General features: G+C 38.4%; 1 protein-coding gene across 5 annotated transcripts in view; it reads right to left on the bottom strand.

The window, feature by feature from the left end:
* Positions 1–21,675, bottom strand: part of adam22 (ADAM metallopeptidase domain 22) — a 192,699-nt gene that overhangs the window by 34,947 nt on the left and 136,077 nt on the right. For 2 of the 5 annotated variants that reach the window (XM_061915578.1, XM_061915577.1), the window contains exons 12-29: positions 14,567–14,651; positions 14,365–14,455; positions 14,222–14,273; positions 11,593–11,692; positions 11,257–11,328; positions 10,983–11,075; positions 10,769–10,849; positions 10,651–10,701; positions 10,508–10,571; positions 8,403–8,508; positions 8,213–8,332; positions 7,962–8,130; positions 6,797–6,908; positions 2,364–2,454; positions 2,093–2,146; positions 1,345–1,545; positions 477–577; positions 338–404 (exon numbers count right to left, since the gene is read on the bottom strand). In XM_061915578.1, the coding sequence (XP_061771562.1) occupies positions 338–404; positions 477–577; positions 1,345–1,545; positions 2,093–2,146; positions 2,364–2,454; positions 6,797–6,908; positions 7,962–8,130; positions 8,213–8,332; positions 8,403–8,508; positions 10,508–10,571; positions 10,651–10,701; positions 10,769–10,849; positions 10,983–11,075; positions 11,257–11,328; positions 11,593–11,692; positions 14,222–14,273; positions 14,365–14,455; positions 14,567–14,651 (1,710 nt within the window). Of the gene's footprint in view, positions 1–333; positions 405–476; positions 578–1,344; positions 1,546–2,092; positions 2,147–2,363; positions 2,455–6,506; positions 6,529–6,796; positions 6,909–7,961; positions 8,131–8,212; positions 8,333–8,402; positions 8,509–10,507; positions 10,572–10,650; positions 10,702–10,768; positions 10,850–10,982; positions 11,076–11,256; positions 11,329–11,592; positions 11,693–14,221; positions 14,274–14,364; positions 14,456–14,566; positions 14,652–21,675 lie in introns of those variants that run through there. The other 3 variants (XM_061915579.1, XM_061915580.1, XR_009808796.1) reach the window with 3 other exon arrangements.

The following is a 21,675-nucleotide window of genomic DNA, read 5'->3' on the forward strand; positions in this document are numbered from 1 at the left end:
GCATACGATATGTTATAATATTTAATTTAATTTTATATCATTAAATTTGTATGCTTCTTTGCTGAAAACATATTTTTATTAGCATTCGGCAGATGAAAACACGTTGTTTGTATCCTGTTTCACCTCAACAGCTTTAGCTCAAATTTGCTGTTATTTTATGACTGTAAATATTATCATTAACTGTTTTATTGCTTTTAATGTCAAGGTTTTTTTATTGTGCTATATGAATAGTTAAAAGTTTGAATTTCTCTTTACTACTCTGTTGGCCACATAATTGTCCTACAAGTTGTTTTTTGTGTTCTAATCCTCTCAGCATTGCCTGCCACGCGGTACTTACTCTGTGGAGTTGGAGCGAGCACGAAACTTCTTTCCTTTCAGTTTCTTGCGATTGCCCCCGAGATTCCCTGCGAAGCGATAAGAGTGAACATTTGAGACATGATAACATGCAGTTGTATTGTAGGTGAGTTGGGCGCTACCTTGCCACGAGTTGCTCCTTGGTCGGCCGTTTTCGCAAATGTCAGAGATGTGTTTGGCATCTGGGATTCTCTCGCTCCACGAGTGGGAGAGACCATTAGACCTGCACACAAGGCAAATACACATGATGCCATTGCAGCACATGACAACATAATAGTACATAACAGTCACTGAAATCTACATTGAAATATTCTTTTGTCGGTCACCCCAATGTTGTGTAATTCTGAATTTGACCACATTTTGGGGAAAAAATTACAAACTACACAAACCTTTATAGCTCCAAACATAATCACAAATGATGTCACATTAGACTTAAGCTCTGTGAGCACCTAAAGAATGACTTTCCTTTGCATCAACAGGGGGACAAATGAACTTACTGCGACATACCAATAGTATAGCGAAAGTGGCAATGTTGTCCTGGCTGTTCAGTACAACATAGCTAAAATCAACCAAAAAAAATATGCAATTAGACTCTATATGAAGGGACTTACCACTCAGGCATACATTAATCCTACCTTTGTATTACTTAAAGCCTTGGCTGTACAGTTATTAAAGTGATAAGCAACAATTTAACACTAATTTCCTGTGGGATTAGTTAAGTCTAAAGGCTGACTGGGTTTGGCTTTCGAGGCCTCGCTGAACTAAAAAAAAAAAATAAAGGTATTACATAGTAGTGATTGACCTGCCACCTTGTGACTGAAGAAGTCAATGGTATTGTACGTACGCACGCACACACGCACATGCGCGCGAACACACACACACGCGCGCACACACACACACACACACACACACACACACACACACACACAAACACACACGCACACACACACACACACACACACAGAGTGAAGGAATGGAGAGATGGCACACCTGAAGCCAAATAGTAAAATGTTCTGAGTTATGGATGGGATGGATGGAGTGAAGGACAGGGCACAAATCTGGAGATGTGACAGGTAGGCTGACCTCTTCTTGGAGCTGCATCCCGAGTTTGTGCTCATGCCGGGTGGCATGTCGCTGTAAAATGAATCAGCATCGCTGGGCTTTGTTACATAGTCACCTGGGGGCATTTGCCTGCACATACAAAAGACGGTATTCATTTTGAATACGTCCGCGCAGGATATAATCAACCTATAACATGAAATTAGTGTTTGTCATGATTTATTAGAACCATGTTAGTGATGCAATTTTCCCAATGCCGTATTGGTCAGTCCAAAAATAGCAGTCAAATGTCTTTATGCTGCCAAAGAGGAACTACCATTTGCACTCAATCACTCTAGCTAAAAAAAAGTATACAGCGCTGAGATTCCTGCGAAAGACATTCTAGGAACTCCAGAACCAAATAAAAGTGAGTCAGGTGAACGTATATATCCAATTCAACCTGTATATATTGTATACAGTAATAATAATACAATAATGATGTGTATTGTACAATATTTTCACCTTGGAAAAATTCAAATAAGTCATATGATGAGTGGATTTAAACTTCTGACCATAACTGTATTTATCATTTTAGATATTCTGGTATTTTTCCTTTTGTATTCGTGGGTTAAACAATATAAATCCCTAATTACAGCACAGTATTGAATATTAAACTGGAGAATGAAGTGGGTTAGCAAACCGGCAGAATCTTCGGTGGACCTCAGACTCCACGTAGCATCTCTGCTTGTAGCTCCTAAGAGGTGAAGAGGAAGACTATCAGTGTGGTAGCGCTCCTTCCTGCACTGTGGCTTTAACAGCCTGTTGCTGAAGGAGCTACTCAGAGTCAGTGTCGTGTAATAATCATCTCTCTTGAGCATTATTACTTTGTAAAAGCTGAAACTCTAAACAGTATTTTGTCAGGACTCATTAAAACATGCAAAATATATACAGTAAATCACTGGGACACTCACTTGTAGCACCAGGCTGTCACAGCAAGTATGAGGGCAAGGAAAAGGATGGAGCCTACGATGGCCGAGATGATGATATTGGTACTGGTAATGCCTGATACATGAGAAGGAGACACAAGGAATCATGTTTCTGTTAAATGACTCCTGTTTCAACTAATAGGGGAAGAAACAAAACCACCACACCAGAGAGGAACACAAAATAACAGCACATCTAGCAAGGAGTGTTAGAGATTAAAAGGATAAATCAGGTGTAACAACCGCTATCCATAAAGAGCCTTATTCTCCGACGAGTGTAAGTGAATAAAGGTGTGCAACTGCGCAGATTTTGGCTGCACGACATTTTACCACTCAACTTAAATCTTTCACTGCACGCCTTCATCCAGGATGTACATTTTGAGTGGAGCAGGTGTTCCCTGTCAAATCTGGCCTCCCATTGCTTCAGAGAAGGTGAGACATTATATTGCACTAAAAGTTTGGATGCAGTGTACACCGCACATAATAAAACAGTAAAATAAACTTCCAGAAAACTATCAATTGTATTTTGATTGCTTCAATTGAGACACCTGCAAATAAAATGTGGATAAAAGCATTTTAATGCCATTTGTATTAACTATCAAACATTTGCCACGTTCGTTGTCGCATTGTGGCGATGGTCGTATTTCTCACAATCCGGCAGGAAAAGGCAAGGAGGCGGTAGAAGCAGCGCTGGTAAGCAAGTATTTTATCCCATGTTATGAGCCAACAAACAGCTCGTAGGTGCACGGAAAAAAACACAAGAAAAGTTGTGCGAGTTTTACGACTTCAAAATGTCAATACTAACGCTGGAAATAAGAAAATAGCAAAAGAACATACCTTTTGCGACGAAGGCAGGGAGAACACAACTTTTAAAAATGTGAGAAAACTCAGTGCCCCCAGTAACCAGTATGTAGACAAAAGGAGCACTGAAACCGAAAATGACTTTTATACATAGGAAAATAACCACAAACAAAACATGACCTGTCGTAAACAGGCCATAACACATTCTCGAAGTTTAAGAAATACAAATTAATCTGAACCGTGATCATTGATCTATATGATTATTTTATATATATATATATATATATATATATATATATATATACACACACAGGTGCTGTTCATATTATTAGAATATCATGAAAAAGTTCATTTATTTCAGTAATTATATTCAGAACATGAAACTCACATATTATATCAATTCATTACACACATAGTGATATATTTGAAATGTTTATTTCTTTACATTTTGATAATTAGTACTGACAATTACTGAAAATCCCAAATTCAGTATCTCAGAAAATTAGAATATTAGTTACGACTAGTAAAAAAAAAAATTTTTTAGAAATGTGGGCCAACTGAAAAGTATGAACATGGAAAGTTTCAGCATTGTTGGGTCTGGCATCTCGCATCTTCCGCTTCACAATACCCCATAGGTTTTCTATGGGGTTAAGGTCAGGTGAGTTTGCAGGCCAATCAAGAACAGGGATACCATGGTCCTTAAACCAGGTACTGGTAGATTTGGCACTGTGTGCAGGTGCCAAGTCATGTTGGAAAATGAAATATTCACCTCCATAAAATTGGTCCGCGGCAGGCAGCATAAAGTGTTCTAAAACTTCCTGGTAGACTGCCGCATTGACCCTAGACCTCAGGAAACACAGTGGACCAACACCAGCAGATGACATGGCACCCCAGACCATTACTGATTGTGGAAATGTGACACTGGACTTCAAGCAACGTGGATTCTGTGCCTCTCCTGTCTTCCTCCAGACTCTGGGACCTTGATTTCCAAAGGAGATAGAAAATTTACTTTCATCTGAAAACATAACTTTGGACCACTCAACAGCAGTCCAGTCCTTTTTTTCTTGAGCTCAGGCGAGACGCTTTTGATGTTGTCTCTTATTCAAAAGTGGCTTTACACAAGGAATGTGACAGCTGAAGCCCATATCTTGCATACGTCGGTGTGTGGTGCTTCTTGAAGCACTGACTCTAGCTGCAGTATACTCTTTGTGGATCTCACCCACATTTTTGAATCGGTTTTGTTTGACAATCCTCTCCAGGGCGCGGTTATCCCTCTTGCTTGTACACTTTTTTCTACCACATCTTTGTCTTCCCTTCGCCTCTCTATTAATGTGCTTGGACACAGAGCTCTGGGAACATCCAACCTCTTTGGCAATGACCTTTTGTGTCTTGCCCTCCTTTAAAGTATAAATGGTCATCTTTTGGACAGTTGTCAAGTCAGCAGTCTTCCCCATGATTGTGTGTCACACAGAATCAAAACGAGAGACCATTTAAAGGCTTTTCCTGGTGTTTTGAGTTAGTTAGCTAATTAGAGTGTGGCACCAGGTGTCTTCAATATCTGACCTTTTCACCATATTCTAATGTTCTGAGATGTTGAATTTAGGGTTTTCTTTGGTTGTCAGCTATAATCATCTCATTTTTGGCAAAAAATACTTGAAATATATCAGTCTGTTTGGAATGAATGTATACATTCTACAAGTTTGACTTTCTAAATGGAATTAATGAAATAAATCAACTTTCTCATGATATTCTAATAATATGACCAGCACCTATATATATATATATATATATATATATATATATATATATACATAGATATACCGCATTTCCTTGAATAGCCGCCGGGGCGCTAATTAATTTAAAACCTCTTCTCACCCCTGCGCTTACCAATGGCATGCAGTAAAAAATTGAGTGTGATAAAAAAAAAATAATAATAATAAATTCTTCTGCGGCCCGGTGGTTGGGGACCACTGTTTTACAACATGTCATCGCGCCCACCTTTACACCACTTTACCACTATCTGTGTGCCGGTAGGACACATGCATTTCGCTGCTTCCTATGCGAGATTGCAATGCATACTTGGTCAACAGCCATACCGTTTACACTGAAGGTTTTGATATAAACAACTTTAACACTCTTACTAATATGCGCCACACTCTGTGAACCCTAACCAAACAAGAATAACAAACACATTTCTGGATAACATTGGCTCTGTAACACATTATAAACGCTACATAAGAATTACCAAGAGTTCCAATGCATCCATGACTCTTGGCTATATTATACACGCGCCCCCAAAATCGCCCACCTCAACCGACGCATGGGGGGGGTATAATATAGCCAAGAGTCATGGAAGCATTGGAATTCTGGGTAATTCTTAAGTTGCGTTTATATTGTGTTACAGAGCCAATGTTCTCCAGAAATGGGTTTATTATTCTTGTTTGGTTAGGGTTCACAGAGTGTGGCGCATATTAGTAAGAGTGTTAAAGTTGTTTTATATCACAACCATCAGTGTGTTCTGTATGGCTGTGGAACAAGACCCCTAGTTTACACATAGTAAAAGCAAAAAAAACCTCCTCCACCATTTCAAAAATGACGGCAGGGGAAGCGTCACTCGTGACGTCACGAATTTGACCCGGCGATTTATTTTTGACAAACTTATGCTTGCTTGCGTGAGCTCACACACACAAAAAGCTGAAGCCACTCTGACGCATCACGCCTTTTACAAATATTTGTAATAAACATAACTTTTAACATAACAAATAACACCAGCATGGTTATAATAAGTGAAACAAAGTTTGATCTTCAGATAGTTATTCACATCCAGCCAGGAAAAAGAGGAAATTTTGTAGCTTGCATATGCACACTGCATTGCCATGTTGAAACATGTTCACGTGGGAAGCACTGCCTGGCATGATATGGCTTTTTCAAATTTAAAGTGTTCTATTTTTCATGGATTATAATGAAATTCAGATGTGTTGGTAAAACCATTTTACGCAATCGAAGTAAAAGGTGTCAGAGCAAAGTCTACCCCATAAGCTCCGTCTTCATTCTAGACTGACGCACTTTTTTCTCACCTACTGTGGGTTGGGTGTTTACCGGCTTGATTAAAGAATACGAATTAGAGGAACTTTAAGCGCAATAAAAATAACACTCAAGCACAAACGGGAAAAATAAGGCCCAAACGGAATTGTAGGGTTCCTCATTTGGAGGTTAAGGGAACAACTTTACATCATTTATTTGAAAGGATGGCCTATAACTGGAAAGGTAAAAGGAGGAAGAACCAGGGAATGACAAGGATATAGAATGAAATAGTAACTTAAATCTGACCTCAAATCACTGCGTCAAAGACCTGTCAACAAAGAATAGGTGTGGAAAAAAAATAAAATGATGCTGACTGGTGATGAGCAATCAACAAAACAGCAAAACAAAAAACGTAAAAATAGTAATACAGCCATGAGTGTTGAAGAAAGGAAATAAAGTGAGCATAAAAGTGGATGAGAGGAAGAGATACAGCCATAAGTGTTGAAGAAAGGAAATTAAGTGAGCATAAAAGTGGATGAGAGGAAGAGAGAAAATAATAAATGACAAAGGATAGTGAGAATTGGTGAGAGCACTACCTGATACAGAGGCTGTGGGTCCCACCACGAGATAGCTGAGCGTCGACGTGGTGTTACAGTCCTCTCCTGCCCAGCCCAGGTAACACACGCACTTCAGCTCATTGCTGCACACCTGCACCAGAATATATCAGCACAAATACAGTCTGATTCCATCAGACAGGATACAATTATATTCTGAAAATATTGCCGCTGAAACTGGCTTTGCATAAGGGATTTTGTTGTGTTATTGAATTGTGAATGAATTCTCTCGAAATAAATTAAATTTTGGTGATATTGTCTCGTATCCAAACAATCATGATCCTTTTGTGTTCTGGGTGGTTGTGGGATGCACTGTGGTCACTGCGGGTAGGCTTGGCTAAGCCTCGGGGCTTTTGTTTATGCATGTCTGGCTGTTCGGTGATTTGGTGCACTTGAGCGATTTGCACGCCGTGAGCTGAGCGGCGGATCTGCTGGAGGTGCACTGTAGCACTTTTAAAGGAAAGCTACTGTTCAGTCCAGTGGAGGATGATGTGTGTCAAAGCTACAGATAGAGATAGATAGATATAACTTTATTTATTCCTTCAGGAAAATTTAAATTTTCAGTTACTGTTAAGTTCCACATCTGAGTCAGAGACCACGCATTCCTGCCAGTTTCGCTATTTGGCTCCTTGTTGAAGGACAGTGTCGCGTGAGTTGTGCTTGGGAACAGTGTTGGGGTTGGGGGATCAGTTTGGTTGGTTTGTGCAAATGAAGGTGCATTTCACTTTATGGGGGTATTCCCGGGCACCTGATGTCTCTGGCTTTTCTGAGGAGTGGTGTGTGTTGAAAACAGGAAGTGAACACATTTATTTATTAAGATAGGATAAGATTAAATAAACTCTGATTCTTCCTACTTATTTTTGGTCATTTGTCAAATTGTAAACATGAGATGTGCATAAATGTTACTTTATGTGCATGTTTGAAATAAACTAAACAAACTCAATATGTATGTAAGACTAATGTACATGTTTCAAATAAAACAAATGTATTTACTCGAATGTGTAGGCATAATAAAACCATGTTAGTAACATGCAACTTTTATTCCCCACGATCAAGCTACCATTCGTCATCTAACAATCAACAATACAAACTAGAGTTTTGCACATGGATATTATATTGTATGCATACAGTTTATGGATGTTTGTACCCCATGTCCCGAGCAGACGGTTTTGTCAGTGGTCCCGGGGCAGATGCTAAAGTTGAACTGCTGGAGGGGGAGACATTTGTGGTTGAAACAGATGTGGTCTGTCCCGCAGGCCGTCCCATCCTCCACATAGCCCAGGTCAGTGTCTCCATCGATCACCACATGAGCACCACTGATACAAACACATCACAGTCACATGCACAACACATTTTTAGATTAGGAACTCACAAAAAAATGTGTGTGAGTGCATGCACCTGCAGTCCAGTGAGCCACTGTGTCTTGCCACTGAAAAGGATGTAAGGCCTCCTTGTAGTTCTCCCAGTCGTGGAGGAGGCGAGATGTTGGAGCATAGCAGATAACCGCAGTGAACGTCCCTGAAATAACAAGATGCAAATAGGAGCTCAGTTGTAATGTATGAGAGATAGTCACAGAAGACTAACTTACTGTTTGTTACACTGGATCCAGGTGTCTTTTTCTCTCCCACAGTTGCCCTTCTCTGTCCCCTCGATGTTGAGCTTCTCATAGCAGAACTTGTCAGCCGCAGTGGCCTCTGGAAGACAAACCACACACTAAATATACCAAACATGTTAAACATGGTTTTCGGTTGGGTTCGGTGTACATTGTTGTTCTTTTTAACACCCCAGAAAACCATATATCCAAACAATCCACCATCACAGATTATTAGTTCTTACAAAATATATTTTATAAAATAAAACTAAAAAAAGGCTCTTAAAGCTCAGCCTGTTGAATCAGTGTGAAAAAAAAGTAACTGTACAATATTTATAGCCACATCATATTACATGAACATAAACTTTATGTAATATAACAAGCACTATCAGCATTAATGCAAAAATCCTTCCACAACACATCATTGGACAGTTTTGACCAGTATTTTAAGTCAAAGCATCATCATTTTGTAACATACTGTACGTGTACTGAAGTGTGCTCACTGCTCATGTAAGGTACTTTTTTGAAGCCTTTATTTTGTTAGCGCAGTCAGACCGGACGTTGCGTACAGAACTAAAATGTGCTGCTGTTTTTAATGATGGCGATTATCTTTTTGAGTAGAGACAACTTGAGGCTCTGTAGAAAAAAAAAAGAGCTGCTGTCCTGTCTGTACATCAATCTTATATCGGTGGTCTTGTCCAAACAAGACAAGCAGATGTATCATGGGTTGTTTATTGCTATAGCATTAGCTTTGTAGTTTGTTCACAAACATACAAAAATGTGCATGTTGTGCGTATTTGAATGGACAGGTACCTATATTTACATTGTGTGTGCATAAAAATGGACAAATAGATGCTAGCATTATGTGTGTATGTACAAACCCCGTTTCGATATAAGTTGGGAAATTGTGTTAGATGTAAATATAAACAGAATACAATGATTTGCAAATCATTTTCAACCCATATTCAGTTAAATATGCTACAAAGACAACATATTTGATGTTCAAACTGATAAACATTTTTTTTTTTTGCAAATAATAATTAACGTAGAATTTCCTGGCTGCAACACGTGCCAAAGTAGTTGGGAAAGAGCATGTACACCACTGTGTTACATCACCTTTTCTTTTAACACCACTCAATAAACGTTTGGGAATTGAGGAAACTAATTGTTGACGCTTTGAAAGTGGAATTCTTTTCCATTCTTGTTTTATGTAGAGCTTCAGTCGTTCAATATTCCGGGGTCTCCGCTGTCGTATTTTACGCTTCATAATGTGCCACACATTTTCGATGGGAGACAGGTCTGGACTGCAGGCGGGCCAGGAAAGTACCCGCACTCTTTTTTTTACGAAGCCACACTGTTGTAACACGTGCTGAATGTGGCCTGGCATTGTCTTGCTGAAATAAGCAGGGGGGTCCATGAAAAAGACTGCGCTTAGATAGCAGCATGTGTTGTTCCAAAACCTGTATGTACCTTTCAGCATTAATGGTGCCTTCACAGATGTGTAAGTTGCCCATGCCTTGAGCACTAATGCACCCCCATTCCATCACAGATGCTGGCTTTTGAACTTTGCGTCGATAACAGTCTGGATGGTTCGAATATTTCCAAAAACCATTTGAAATGTGGACTCGTCAGACCACAGAACACTTTTGGAACACCTGTCAGATGTTCCAAATAAGTGTTTGATCTGCATTCCTCAACTTTATCAGTATTTATTGCCACATTTCCCAACTTCTTTGTCCCGTGTTGCTGGCATCAAATTCTAAAGTTAATGATTATTTGAAAAAAAATAAAGTTTATCTGTTAGAACATCAATTATGTTGTCTCCGTAGCATATTCAACATAATATGGGTTGAAAATTATTTGCAAATCATTGTATTCCGTTTATATTTACATCTAACACAATTTCCCAACTCATATGGAAACGGGGTTTGTACATGGACAAATCGTGTGCGTGCAAATAGACAAATTGCCTCATTATGGGTGTACATGAATGAACACATTGTACATTCCATATGTGAATGAACACCCAGATGTCTACATTGTGAGCATGTAATAGACATTAGCTGTGATTGCACAGAGAAAAGAATAAACAAAAAACTTACTCTCGCCCCAAATGTACTTGCACTGTTTATCTTTTGTTTTGCATCTTCCATTAAAGCAGCGCCCCTACAGAGACAAATAACATGCCAGGAATATGCAAATATATATTAAGTATATAGTTCAAGGTGTATTATGGTTGTCTCACCTGGTCTTTTTCACATGTGTAACCATCCATCTTAAGCAGATTTGGTGGACACTGTCAAAGCAAGCGAAATGTTCAAACTTCCGTTTGATGCTTGGCTGAGAGTGGGGTTATTGCTCACCTGGCTGGAGTTTCCTGTGCAGTTTTCGGGGATGTCACAGTCATTCACTGCATCCCGGCATACAACCCCCATGAATTCCATCTGTGGGAGTGCAAGAAAGAAAACTACATCACTTATTTAAGGTGTGAAGGCTCCCTTGTTAAGCATTGGGCGTAATAATTTTAACCAATATGGCTAAAAATGGTTTCACGAAGAAGGGTGAACTGTTTTCTACCTGGCAGTTATTGCAGCACAATCCATCGCTACATTTGGAGCCTTGAGTTAGGGTGCACTTTTTACAGCAGTTCTCTCCCTCTTTGGCACAATCCTGTTACAACACATGTTTAAAATTATTCTTTGACACAAAATCTCCTTTTAACATTTCATCACAAGTCAATGTGCAATATTTTGTTGCTGTCTAAATAGAACATCAGATAAGCACTAATGCTAATGAAGTTAAAAGTGCATCCCCAAGAGCACACATGCAACCTATTTTGATGGCAACTTACTTGTGGGCTGCCACAGTCACACTCCTCTCCTGGCTCCACAAAGCCATTTCCACATTCAGGAGGGTCCAGCAGCTAAAAGAAAAACACAATCAATTACAGCACAGACCTCCATCAACAAATAAAAGGGGGCATGATTTTAAACTTTCTCATAGTTTAAAGGCAACATTTCTATGTCAAATAAGAAGAAAATCTTCTTAGGTCCTCTTCAAAATCTCACATTGCACACACATGCAAAGTGTATCTATGTGTTTGGGTGTGTGTGATGTGGTGTGGTGTGGTGTGGTGTGGTGTGCGTGCGTGCGTGTGCGTGTGCGTGTGTGTGTGCGTAAGACATACTTTCTGGGGTTTGTTGAACAGGCAGGCGCCTCCGCCACTTTTGAGGAAGTTATAGTATTCCTCCACATTGCAGTCAGAGAACCTCTTGGGCAGGTGAAAGCTGTTCAGCACAACCACAGAGTTATAATGTGTTATCACAGCAACTGGCAGACAACACTGTGTGGAGGGATAAGTCTCTGAAACACTACAGGATATAATATAATAATATTAATAATTGCTCCTTAATATGGTAAATTAAACATCGATCTTAGAGATAATTATAATATGGTAATTAAGACACATATCCCATTTGATGAAAGTGCAGGAATACTTGCAGTTGAGGAGATCACTTAATACAGCTGTGATCTACAATTGCGAGGTTTGACTGTTGTGTGTGTTGATGGATTTTAAAATGCAATCAGAAGTTTTGCATGGGACAATGAAGCCCAACAGAGAAGGTGCAGAATTCTAATTCGAACCATTGTTTCATCCACTTTCAAGTCAATTTGATTAATTCTCATAACAAAAAGGGAATAGAATAATAAAAAAGTATCTAGATATCCATCCAGAACCACTTGCATATCCTAATTATTTGCTTTCATTTAATTTAATGAATTATTTTTAATTATAATTATATTATAAATTACATGTGTGATAACTCAAGGACCGCAGCTGAATTGAGATGTTTTTGATATGTTGTGAAAGTGAAGTAATCCCTAAAGGTCTGAGGGAAAAACACAACAAAATACCCGTTACCTTCATTTAGCCATTTTGTATCAGATAAGATTAAATACCAAGGTGATTTACGTTTTGACACAGTGAAAATACAACGTTCACACATGCAGGTGCTGTGGAGTAGAAAAGAAGCTTACGTCAATGGACATGGCTGTGGTCGCACAATGAATACAAGTGTTGATTGAAAGCAAAAGAGTAGAAGAAAACATGTGACAGAGGCGCCTCTGTCACGTGTCTTCTAACCTCCTGACCTATTAGGATAGTTGGGAAGTGTTTTGGGAATCAGAGTACCACAGGGGATATTTATATTTATTTGATGACACTGACATTGCAGACAATATCAATCAAATACGCATGGACGAAACAAGTTATGGAAAACGATGAAGGAGCCAATGCAAGAGGTGGTGTTTTCCTTAAAATAAACAAACAAAACAAAATAACTGACCTATAAAAGATACACTTACACTCACCGGCAATAAAAATTAAGTACACAAGCTCAATCTATTGAGATCCAATACAAATTTGTTGTCTTTCCAAAGATAATATAACAGATATTTAGTTTACTGTATCTGCAGTTTGAAGTTATGTAGAATTGTATTGCAGTACGTTTGTGTGTAAAATGTCAGAAAATGTAATATTACGTTTGTAAAGGCGCAATTGTCATATTGGACCACAGATTGAAGAAAAGCTGTACCTAATGAGGTGTCAAATGGGCATAAACTTGAATAACACAGATCACAGGTGTCAAACTCAAGGCCCGGGGGCCAAATATGGCCTAGGATATCATTTCTAATGGCCTGCAAAAGGAAATTATCTATACATACTGTATACATGATCTGTTCTTACTACCTATACTCATTCTTTCTATTTTGAAAGAAAAAAATGCATGTACTGCAAGCATTTGCATATATTTTAAACTTTAATAAATACAACACATTTTATATTATCACACATTCAAAAATGTTTTAGTTGAAATTAAAATAAAAACTTAAATATCTGATTGACTTATGATTACAAAGCAAGGTATCTATCAAATTGTACTCTAAAAATTACAATAGATTTTGCAGGGGAAAAAATTTGCAGCTCAGTCGCCAGAATTTTACAGTTAAAAAAAAAATTGGCATTGTTTGTTTCCTTTGCAGAATGCTATAAAGTCCATTGTACATTTTACGGAAAAATTGTGGTGACTGATCTTCCTGTTTTACTGCAAAATCTACAGATTTTATTTTACAGCAATAAAATATGATATCACATATAAACGGCAACTGTGTAATATGAGACAAATCCTTACCCAATACATTTATATTTGTATTACTATTGACTGTAGCCCTCTGAATGCAGCCATAACTACAATGAAAACTAGTTTGACACCCCTGTTACAGTAGATGGCGCGTTAATGTTCAACATGATGAAGACAAATACAGCCCTTGTAGAAGAAACTTTAAAAGTCCATCAAACTGCATTAGTTCACATCATTTGAACCAAACAAGAGACGTTTGCAGCGGCTGTCGAAATGCGGCAAGAAAGGTTGTGATGGCTTACAACCGTTCTCCCAAAGAGCACAAGCAATGTTTTAGCCAGGCTTCTGCTCACCTGCTGTCTCATTTGGTATAGAGGAGGAATGCAAGAAATATTTAAGAGGATACACCAATGCACAAACAAAACACAAATCACAGTGATGCAAAGTTATGTTTTTTTTCTAACGTGGCACAAAGAAAGTGAATGTGAACTAATATCATGAAAGAACAATTGTTTAAACAGGTACCAAAAAAACATTAACTAATAGAAAATGGGAGGTTCCCAACTTGCACCAAATATACTGTGCACTAAAAACAGTTAAAATAGTACAACTGAGTTCTTACATTTGTAAAGTTAGTAAGTTAATTTCCTGATGACAACAAATACTTTTACTTACCCAACATCATCCATGATGCAGCCTGACCAGTAATCGTCACATTTGCACTCTCCTGGAAGAAAATATTAATAAAAAAAAGTCATATTGTTTGGAAATATGATTGTAAATAATGTGTGTTTTACAATAGATGGATTAGAATCTACCGCTAAGGATCCTCTTCTTGTCAGAAAAGATGCCAATGTTCTGCCCTAGGGATTGAGCGAGAGTTATGGCCATCTCATCTGTTTTTCCATACTAACGGACAGAGACGAATTGACCATGAGCAAAATGAGTTTGGCAAAAGAAGATAAACATGCTCAATGTAGACTACTGTTGACAAATCAACATACTCATCCTAAAGTTTACCTCATTTACTCCTCCCCCTTTAGAGAGAGTGCAAACACCTCCCATGTAGGACGCTCCGCTCCAGTTGTTGTGAAAGAGATTTCCTCTGAAGAGAATAAACCAAAGGTAAAAAAGAGTCACTTTATTGTATAACCCCTAAAAAATGGTACAGTAGAATCTGTTAAAGTCGACGCCACTCGGACTGGCTGATTTATATCGACATTCTGACATACAGTGGGGCAAAAAAAGTATTTAGTCAGCCACCGATTGTGCAAGTTCTCCCACTTTAAATGATGACAGGTATGTCATTTTCATCGTAGGTAAACTTCAACTGTGAGACAGAATGTGAAAAAAAAAATCCAGGAATTCACATTTTAGGAATTTAAAAAAATGTATTTGTAAATTATGGTGGAAAATAAGTATTTGGTCAACCATTCAAAGCTCTCACTAATGGAAGGAGGTTTTGCCTCAAAATCTCATGATACATGGCCCCATTCATTCTTTCCTTAACACGGATTAGTCGTCCTTTCCCCTTAGCAGAAAAACAGCCCAAAGCATGATGTTTCCACCCCCATGCTTCACAGTAGGTGTGGTGTTCCCAGGATGCAACTCAGTATTCTTCTTCCTCCAAACACGACAAGTTGAGTTTATACCAAAAAGTTCTATTTTGGTTTCATCTGACCACATGACATTCTCACAATCCTCTGCTGTATCATCTATGTATCCATTTTGGTATACACTCAACTCGTCGTGTTTGGAGGAAGAAGAATACTGAGTTGCATCCCAAGAACACCATACCTACTGTGAAGCATGGGGGTGGAAACATCATGCTTTGGGGCGGTTTTTCTGCTAAGGGGACAGGACAATTGATCCGTGGTAAGGAAAGAATGTATGGGGCCATGTATCGTGAGATTTTGAGCCAAAACCTCATTCCATCAGTGAGAGCTTTGAATCGTTGACCAAATACTTATTTTCCACCATAATTTACAAATAATGTCTTTAAAATTCCTACAATGTGAATTCCTGGATTTTTTTCCACATTCTGTCTCTCACAGTTGAAGTGTACCTATGATGAAAATTACAGACCTCTGTCATCATTTTAAGTTGGAGAACTTGCACAAACTTTGTCCCACTGTACATAACCAAAACCAAAAATAGATATTGCTAATGTGACTTTGTCCAGAGACATAAGAACAACGGGTGATAATGAAGGATTTTTACCTACAGTGAACATTTTTCCAGCTTTTTGCATATTTTCTGGGTTTCATACATTGCATACTCTTACAGCTGCGACACTCATTTCATTGTTTGTTCATTGACAGTCACTTTTATTTGTTGACTTTTCCTCAGCTTTAACGCCATCCAGCCTCATAACCCAGCCGCAAGGTTGACCGAGGTTGTAACAATTTAAAATGAATAGCATTTTGTCTAAGTTTTCAAACTCCTTAACTGGCTGGCCTCAAAGCTGTTTGGTGGCAGCCTTATTTTTCCTTCCTGTACACAAACAAGTTCCAAAGTAGGCATGCTAAGAGGACCCTACAGGAATTTGAAGATTAACAAAAATAGTCCAGACATTACTTTGTGGGCTGCTGTGAAGAATAAGTACTGCAGCGGAACATATCCATAACCAAAGATATGATCATAGATTTTAGAAGCCACATATCAGGCCTACTAAGTCATCAAAGGTCAGCCAGTGGACTTTGTAGACAGCTACAAATACCTCGGCACAGTCAGAGACTCCGACCTGACCATAGAGATTAATTTGGAGGCAAGGTGTAAAAAAGAGACACCAGCGTTTCCAACAGAGGTGGGTAATACAGGTGCTGTTCATATAATTAGAATATCATGAAATGTTGATTTATTTCAGTAATTATATTCAGAACGTGAAACTTACATATTATATCAATTCACTACACACATAGTTATATATTTTAAATGTTTATTTCTTTAAATTTTGATGATTAGTACTGACAATTACTGAAAATCCCAAATTCAGTGTCTCAGAAAATTAAAATATTAGTTACGACTAGAACCAAAAAATAATTTTTAGAAATGTGGGCCAACTGAAAAGTATGAACATGGAAAGTTTCAGCATGTACGGCAATCAATACTTAGTTGCAGCTCCTTTTGCCTGAATTGCTGCAGCAATACGGCGTGGCATGGAGTCGACCAGTCTGTTGCACTCCTCAGGTGTTATGAGAGCCCAGGTTGCTTTAATAGTGGCCTTCAGCTCTTCAGCATTGTTGGGTCTGGCATCTCGCATCTTCCGCTTAACAATACCCCATAGGTTTTCTATGGGGTTAAGGTCAGGTGAGTTTGCAGGCCAATCAAGAACAGGGATATCATGGTCCTTAAACCAGGTACTGGTAGATTTGGCACTGTGTGCAGGTGCCAAGTCATGTTGGAAAATGAAATCTTCACCTCCATAAAATTGGTCCGCGGCAGGCAGCATAAAGTGTTCTAAAATTTCCTGGTAGACTGCTGCATTAACCCTAGACCTCAGGAAACACAGTGGACCAAGACCAGCAGATGACATGGGACCCCAGACCATTACCGATTGTGGAAATTTGACACTGGACTTCAGGCAACGTGGATTTCTGTGCCTCTCCTGTGTTTCTCCGTACTCTGGGACCTTGATTTCCAAAGGAGATACAAAATTTACTTTCATCTGAAAACATAACTTTGGACCACTCAGCAGCAGTCCAGTCCTTTTTGTCTTGAGCCCAGACGAGACGCTTTTGACGTTGTCCCTTATTCAAGAGTTGCTTTACACAAGGAATGCAACAGCTGAAGCCCATATCTTGCATACGTCGGTGCGTGGTGGTTCTTGAAGCACTGACTCCAGCTGCAGTCCACTCTTTGTGGATCTCCCCCACATTTTTGAATCGGTTTTGTTTGACAATCCTCTCCAGGGCGAGGTTATCCCTCTTGCTTGTACACTTTTTTCTACCACATCTTTGTCTTCCCTTCGCCTCTCTATTAATGTGCTTGGACACAGAGCTCTGGGAACATCCAACCTCTTTGGCAATGACCTTTTGTGTCTTGCCCTCCTTCATTAAAGTATCAATGGTCATCTTTTGGGCAGTTGTCAAGTCAGCAGTCTTCCCCATAATTGTGTATCATACAGAATCAAAACGAGAGACCATTTAAAGGCTTTTCCAGGTGTTTTGAGTTAGTTAGCTAATTAGAGTGTGGCACCAGGTGTCTTCAATATCTGACCTTTTCACCATATTCTAATTTTCTGAGATGTTGAATTTAGGGTTTTCATTGGTTGTCAGCTATAATCATCTCCTTTTTGGCAAAAAACACTTGAAATGTATTAGTCTGTTTGGAATGAATGTATACATTCTACAAGTTTGACTTTCTAAATGGAATTAATGAAATAAATCAACTTTTTCATGATATTCTAATAATATGACCAGCACCTGTACAAGGATTAAAAAAAAAAGAGACAGCAGCCTCTACAACAGAGGTGGGTAGTGTGCCACATTTACTCCATTACATTTACCTAAGTAACTTTTTGAAAAAAAATTCTTGTCTGAGTACTTTTAACGTAACATACTTTTTCTTTAAGTTTCATTCCGATCGTTACATTCATTTACATCATGATTATTTAAATTCTATTGATTAAGACTTGCAAAGACAAATTCATTTTGACAGCGAGCCTTCTTTGCGCAGGCACTGTCACGTGACTCTTTTTCGCTCATCCAACATAAACTTTAGTGACGTCTAATCCATTTCACCTACCAACCAGAGCCTCACAGCGGGGAGCCAATCAGAACTACCACTACTAAGGCACAGTGTTTGGATTCCAGTCTTGTAAGGACGTAACGGTAAATGGTAATAATGATGACGGCGGTAAAACTCCTGACGCTTAGTATTACACTTTTAAATTAAAATGACTCTGATAAATTGTGATGTATAACTGCACTTTGATGAACTCACGGCAGACTGACTAATGCTAGCTTACTAACCTAAATGCTAACATGAAAACAACAAACATACGTCTTTCCTCAATTTAAACTTATAGAAAGACATTACTGTCGGAGCAATTAAGATATTCATTTGTGCTCTACTAGCATGGAATTCTGATGATCGATATTTCCTCAGAGGTAAAGAGATGAGGTGTTTTATGGTGCGTTCAAGTACAGCTGAACAAAGTAGGACAGACAATGCCCGCTAGATACATAATTAGAATATATTTTATTTGTCACGCACTTTTCATTTAAATAAATATTAAATTGCTGCAGTTAAAACCATTTTTACAGTACATCAGTAAATGTTTAGCTGGTATGGTAAAACAGATAGAACACAGACGAAAACACTTCAGTGAAACAAACACAATAAATGCCAAATAGTATTTTTTCCAACAGTGTGTCTATTTATTTTAGTTAAGTTTAAAAGGCTTTTTGAGCACATTCCACAATACTGCGATAATGGTAACTGTGATAACTTTGGTCACATTAACCGTGATATGTAATTATTCTATCCTTACATCCCTATTCTGTATTAATCATACACATCATTAGAATATGTCTTCTACAGCTGGAAAAAAGAGAAGACATATGGAGACATTTTACCTTTGCAAGGTCCCTTAAAATAAAGACAAATTTAACACAATTAACACTGGCCAGTGGTATGATAAACTTGAAACCTACTTGTTTAACAAATGTCAGAATGTTACCAAAATAAGACAATTTAATTACATGACATCACACAAGCACCCCTTGTGACCCCGAGAGGGACAAGCGGTGGAAAAATGGATGGATGGATGGATGACACCATTACATCCCGGCTGTTTGAGACAACTGGTAAGCAGAAACCTCCTAAAACAGTTGACAAAAATGGCTTTTTGTATTTCCTTGTTGATCCTAATAACTACAAGTGTCATTTAAACACATTAAAAGCAAATGCAAATGCAAAACACCAAATAGCAGTGGAAATTTGTACTTATCTGTTAGATATATATTTTGAAAGTTATTGGTGCGAGCCTATCATTCTCTTTTTCTACTGTATTTACATTACTTCAATGTACCCCGCCTTTCACCTGAATGCAGCTGGGACCCTCATGGTTGACAAGCGGTAGAATACGGATGGATGGACATAGCTGAAATGACCACAATTGCCCCTTAGTGTACAAACCATGTTTCCATATGAGTTGGGAAATTGTGGTAGATGTAAATATAAACGGAATACAATGATTTGCAAATCCTTTTCAACCCATATTCAATTGAATGCACTACAAAGACAAAATATTTGATGTTCAAACTCATAAACCTTATTTTTTTTTGCAAATAAAAATTAACTTTGAATTTCATGGCTGCAACACGTGCCAAAGTAGTTGGGAAAAGGCATGTTCACCACTGTGTTACATCACCTTTTCTTTTAACAACACTCAATAAACGTTTGGGAACTGAGGAAACTAATTGTTGGAGCTTTGAAAGTGGAATTCTCTTCCATTCTTGTTTTAAGTAGAGCTTCAGTCGTTCAACAATCTGGGGTCTCCGTTGTCGTATTTTACGCTTCACAATGCGCCATACATTTTCGATGGGAGACAGGTCTGGACTGCAGGCGGGCCAGGAAACTACTCTTTGCTTGTGGCTTGGCATTGTCTTGCTGAAATAAGCAGGGGCATCCATGAAAAAGACGGCGCTTAGATGGCGGCATATGTTGTTCCAAAACCTATATGTACCTTTCAGCATTAATGGTGCCTTCACAGATATGTAAGTTACCCATGCCTTGGCACTAATGCACCCCCATACCATCACAGATGCTGGCTTTTGAACTTTGTGTCGATAACAGTCTAGATCAGTGGTCCACAACTACCAGGCCGTGGCCCGATTGGTACCGGGCCGCAGAATATTTTTTTATTAATTTTTATAAAAAAATTTAAAATATATATTTTTTATTTTTATTAAATCAACATAAAAAACACAATATACGCTTACAATTAGTGCACCCACCACAAAAACCTCCCTTTTTCATGACAAAAAAGAAAAAAAAAAAAAAGGTTTGAACATCAAATATGTTGTCTTTATAGCATATTCAACTGAATATGGGTTGAAAATTATTTGCAAATCATTGTATTTCGTAACCGTTTATATTTACATCTAACACAATTTCCCAACTCATATGGAAACGGGGTTTGTAGTTGTGAAACTACAAGAACATGTATTATTTGCCAAGTAAGACTAATTTACTGTAAAAAGTGACATGACGTCAGACAAGGCAGCACAAATCTTCAATGATTACATTAACAACTAGTAAAAAATAATATTTATATGATATGCTATCATATTTGTCCGTAGAAATGTTCAAAATTTCAGCCCACAAGAATTCAACTCTAACTACAGAAAACATGTTGCAATAAATTGTATATGATTTTTATGTTTTACTTGCATGCATACCAAAAATTTCAGTCCAAGAACCATTCAAAAATAAAGACTAAATAATTCAGAAGTTACTCACAAGTTATTCAATACTTTAGTATTTTTTTCATGGAATGCTTACTTATTCTTACTCAAGTACTTATTTTGATAACTACTTTTAGTTGAGTCATATTATTCTAAAGAAACAGTACTCTTACCAATACTTGCCAACCCTCCCGGATTTTCCGGGAGACTCACGAAATTCAGCGCCTCTCCCGAAAACCTCCCAGAAAAAATTTTCTCCCAAAAATCTCCCGAAATTAAGCAGAGCTGGAGGCCACGCCACCTCCAGCTCCATGCGGACCTGAGTGGGGACAGCCTGTTTTCACATCCGCTTTCCCACTATATAAACAGCTTGCCTGCCCAATCACTTTACAACATCTACGGATTTTAATAAAAAACTGCACACGCAAGGAGACGAAGCCATGGTGACGCCGTCTGTAATAGAGTGATTCTATGTTGTCTGTTGCCATCTCCTGGTGAATGTTGGCTCTAGCGTTATGGGTTGCTTTTTGATTGGCCAACGATTTACGTGGTGTTGCGCACCTGAAGGCAAGTGACTCTCGCCAGTACGCAAATGGCAGAACAAAGGTTACTCAAATAGTGAAAGGTAAGTGTTGTTGTTTTGGTTTTTTTGTCACCAGCAAGCACAGTACAGTTAGTAGAACAACTGTGTTTTTATTAATGTGTATTTGATAGGTG

The sequence above is a fragment of the Nerophis ophidion genome, linkage group LG11, assembly GCF_033978795.1.
Source record: "Nerophis ophidion isolate RoL-2023_Sa linkage group LG11, RoL_Noph_v1.0, whole genome shotgun sequence".
In the NCBI taxonomy this organism is placed as follows: Eukaryota; Metazoa; Chordata; class Actinopteri; order Syngnathiformes; family Syngnathidae; genus Nerophis; species Nerophis ophidion.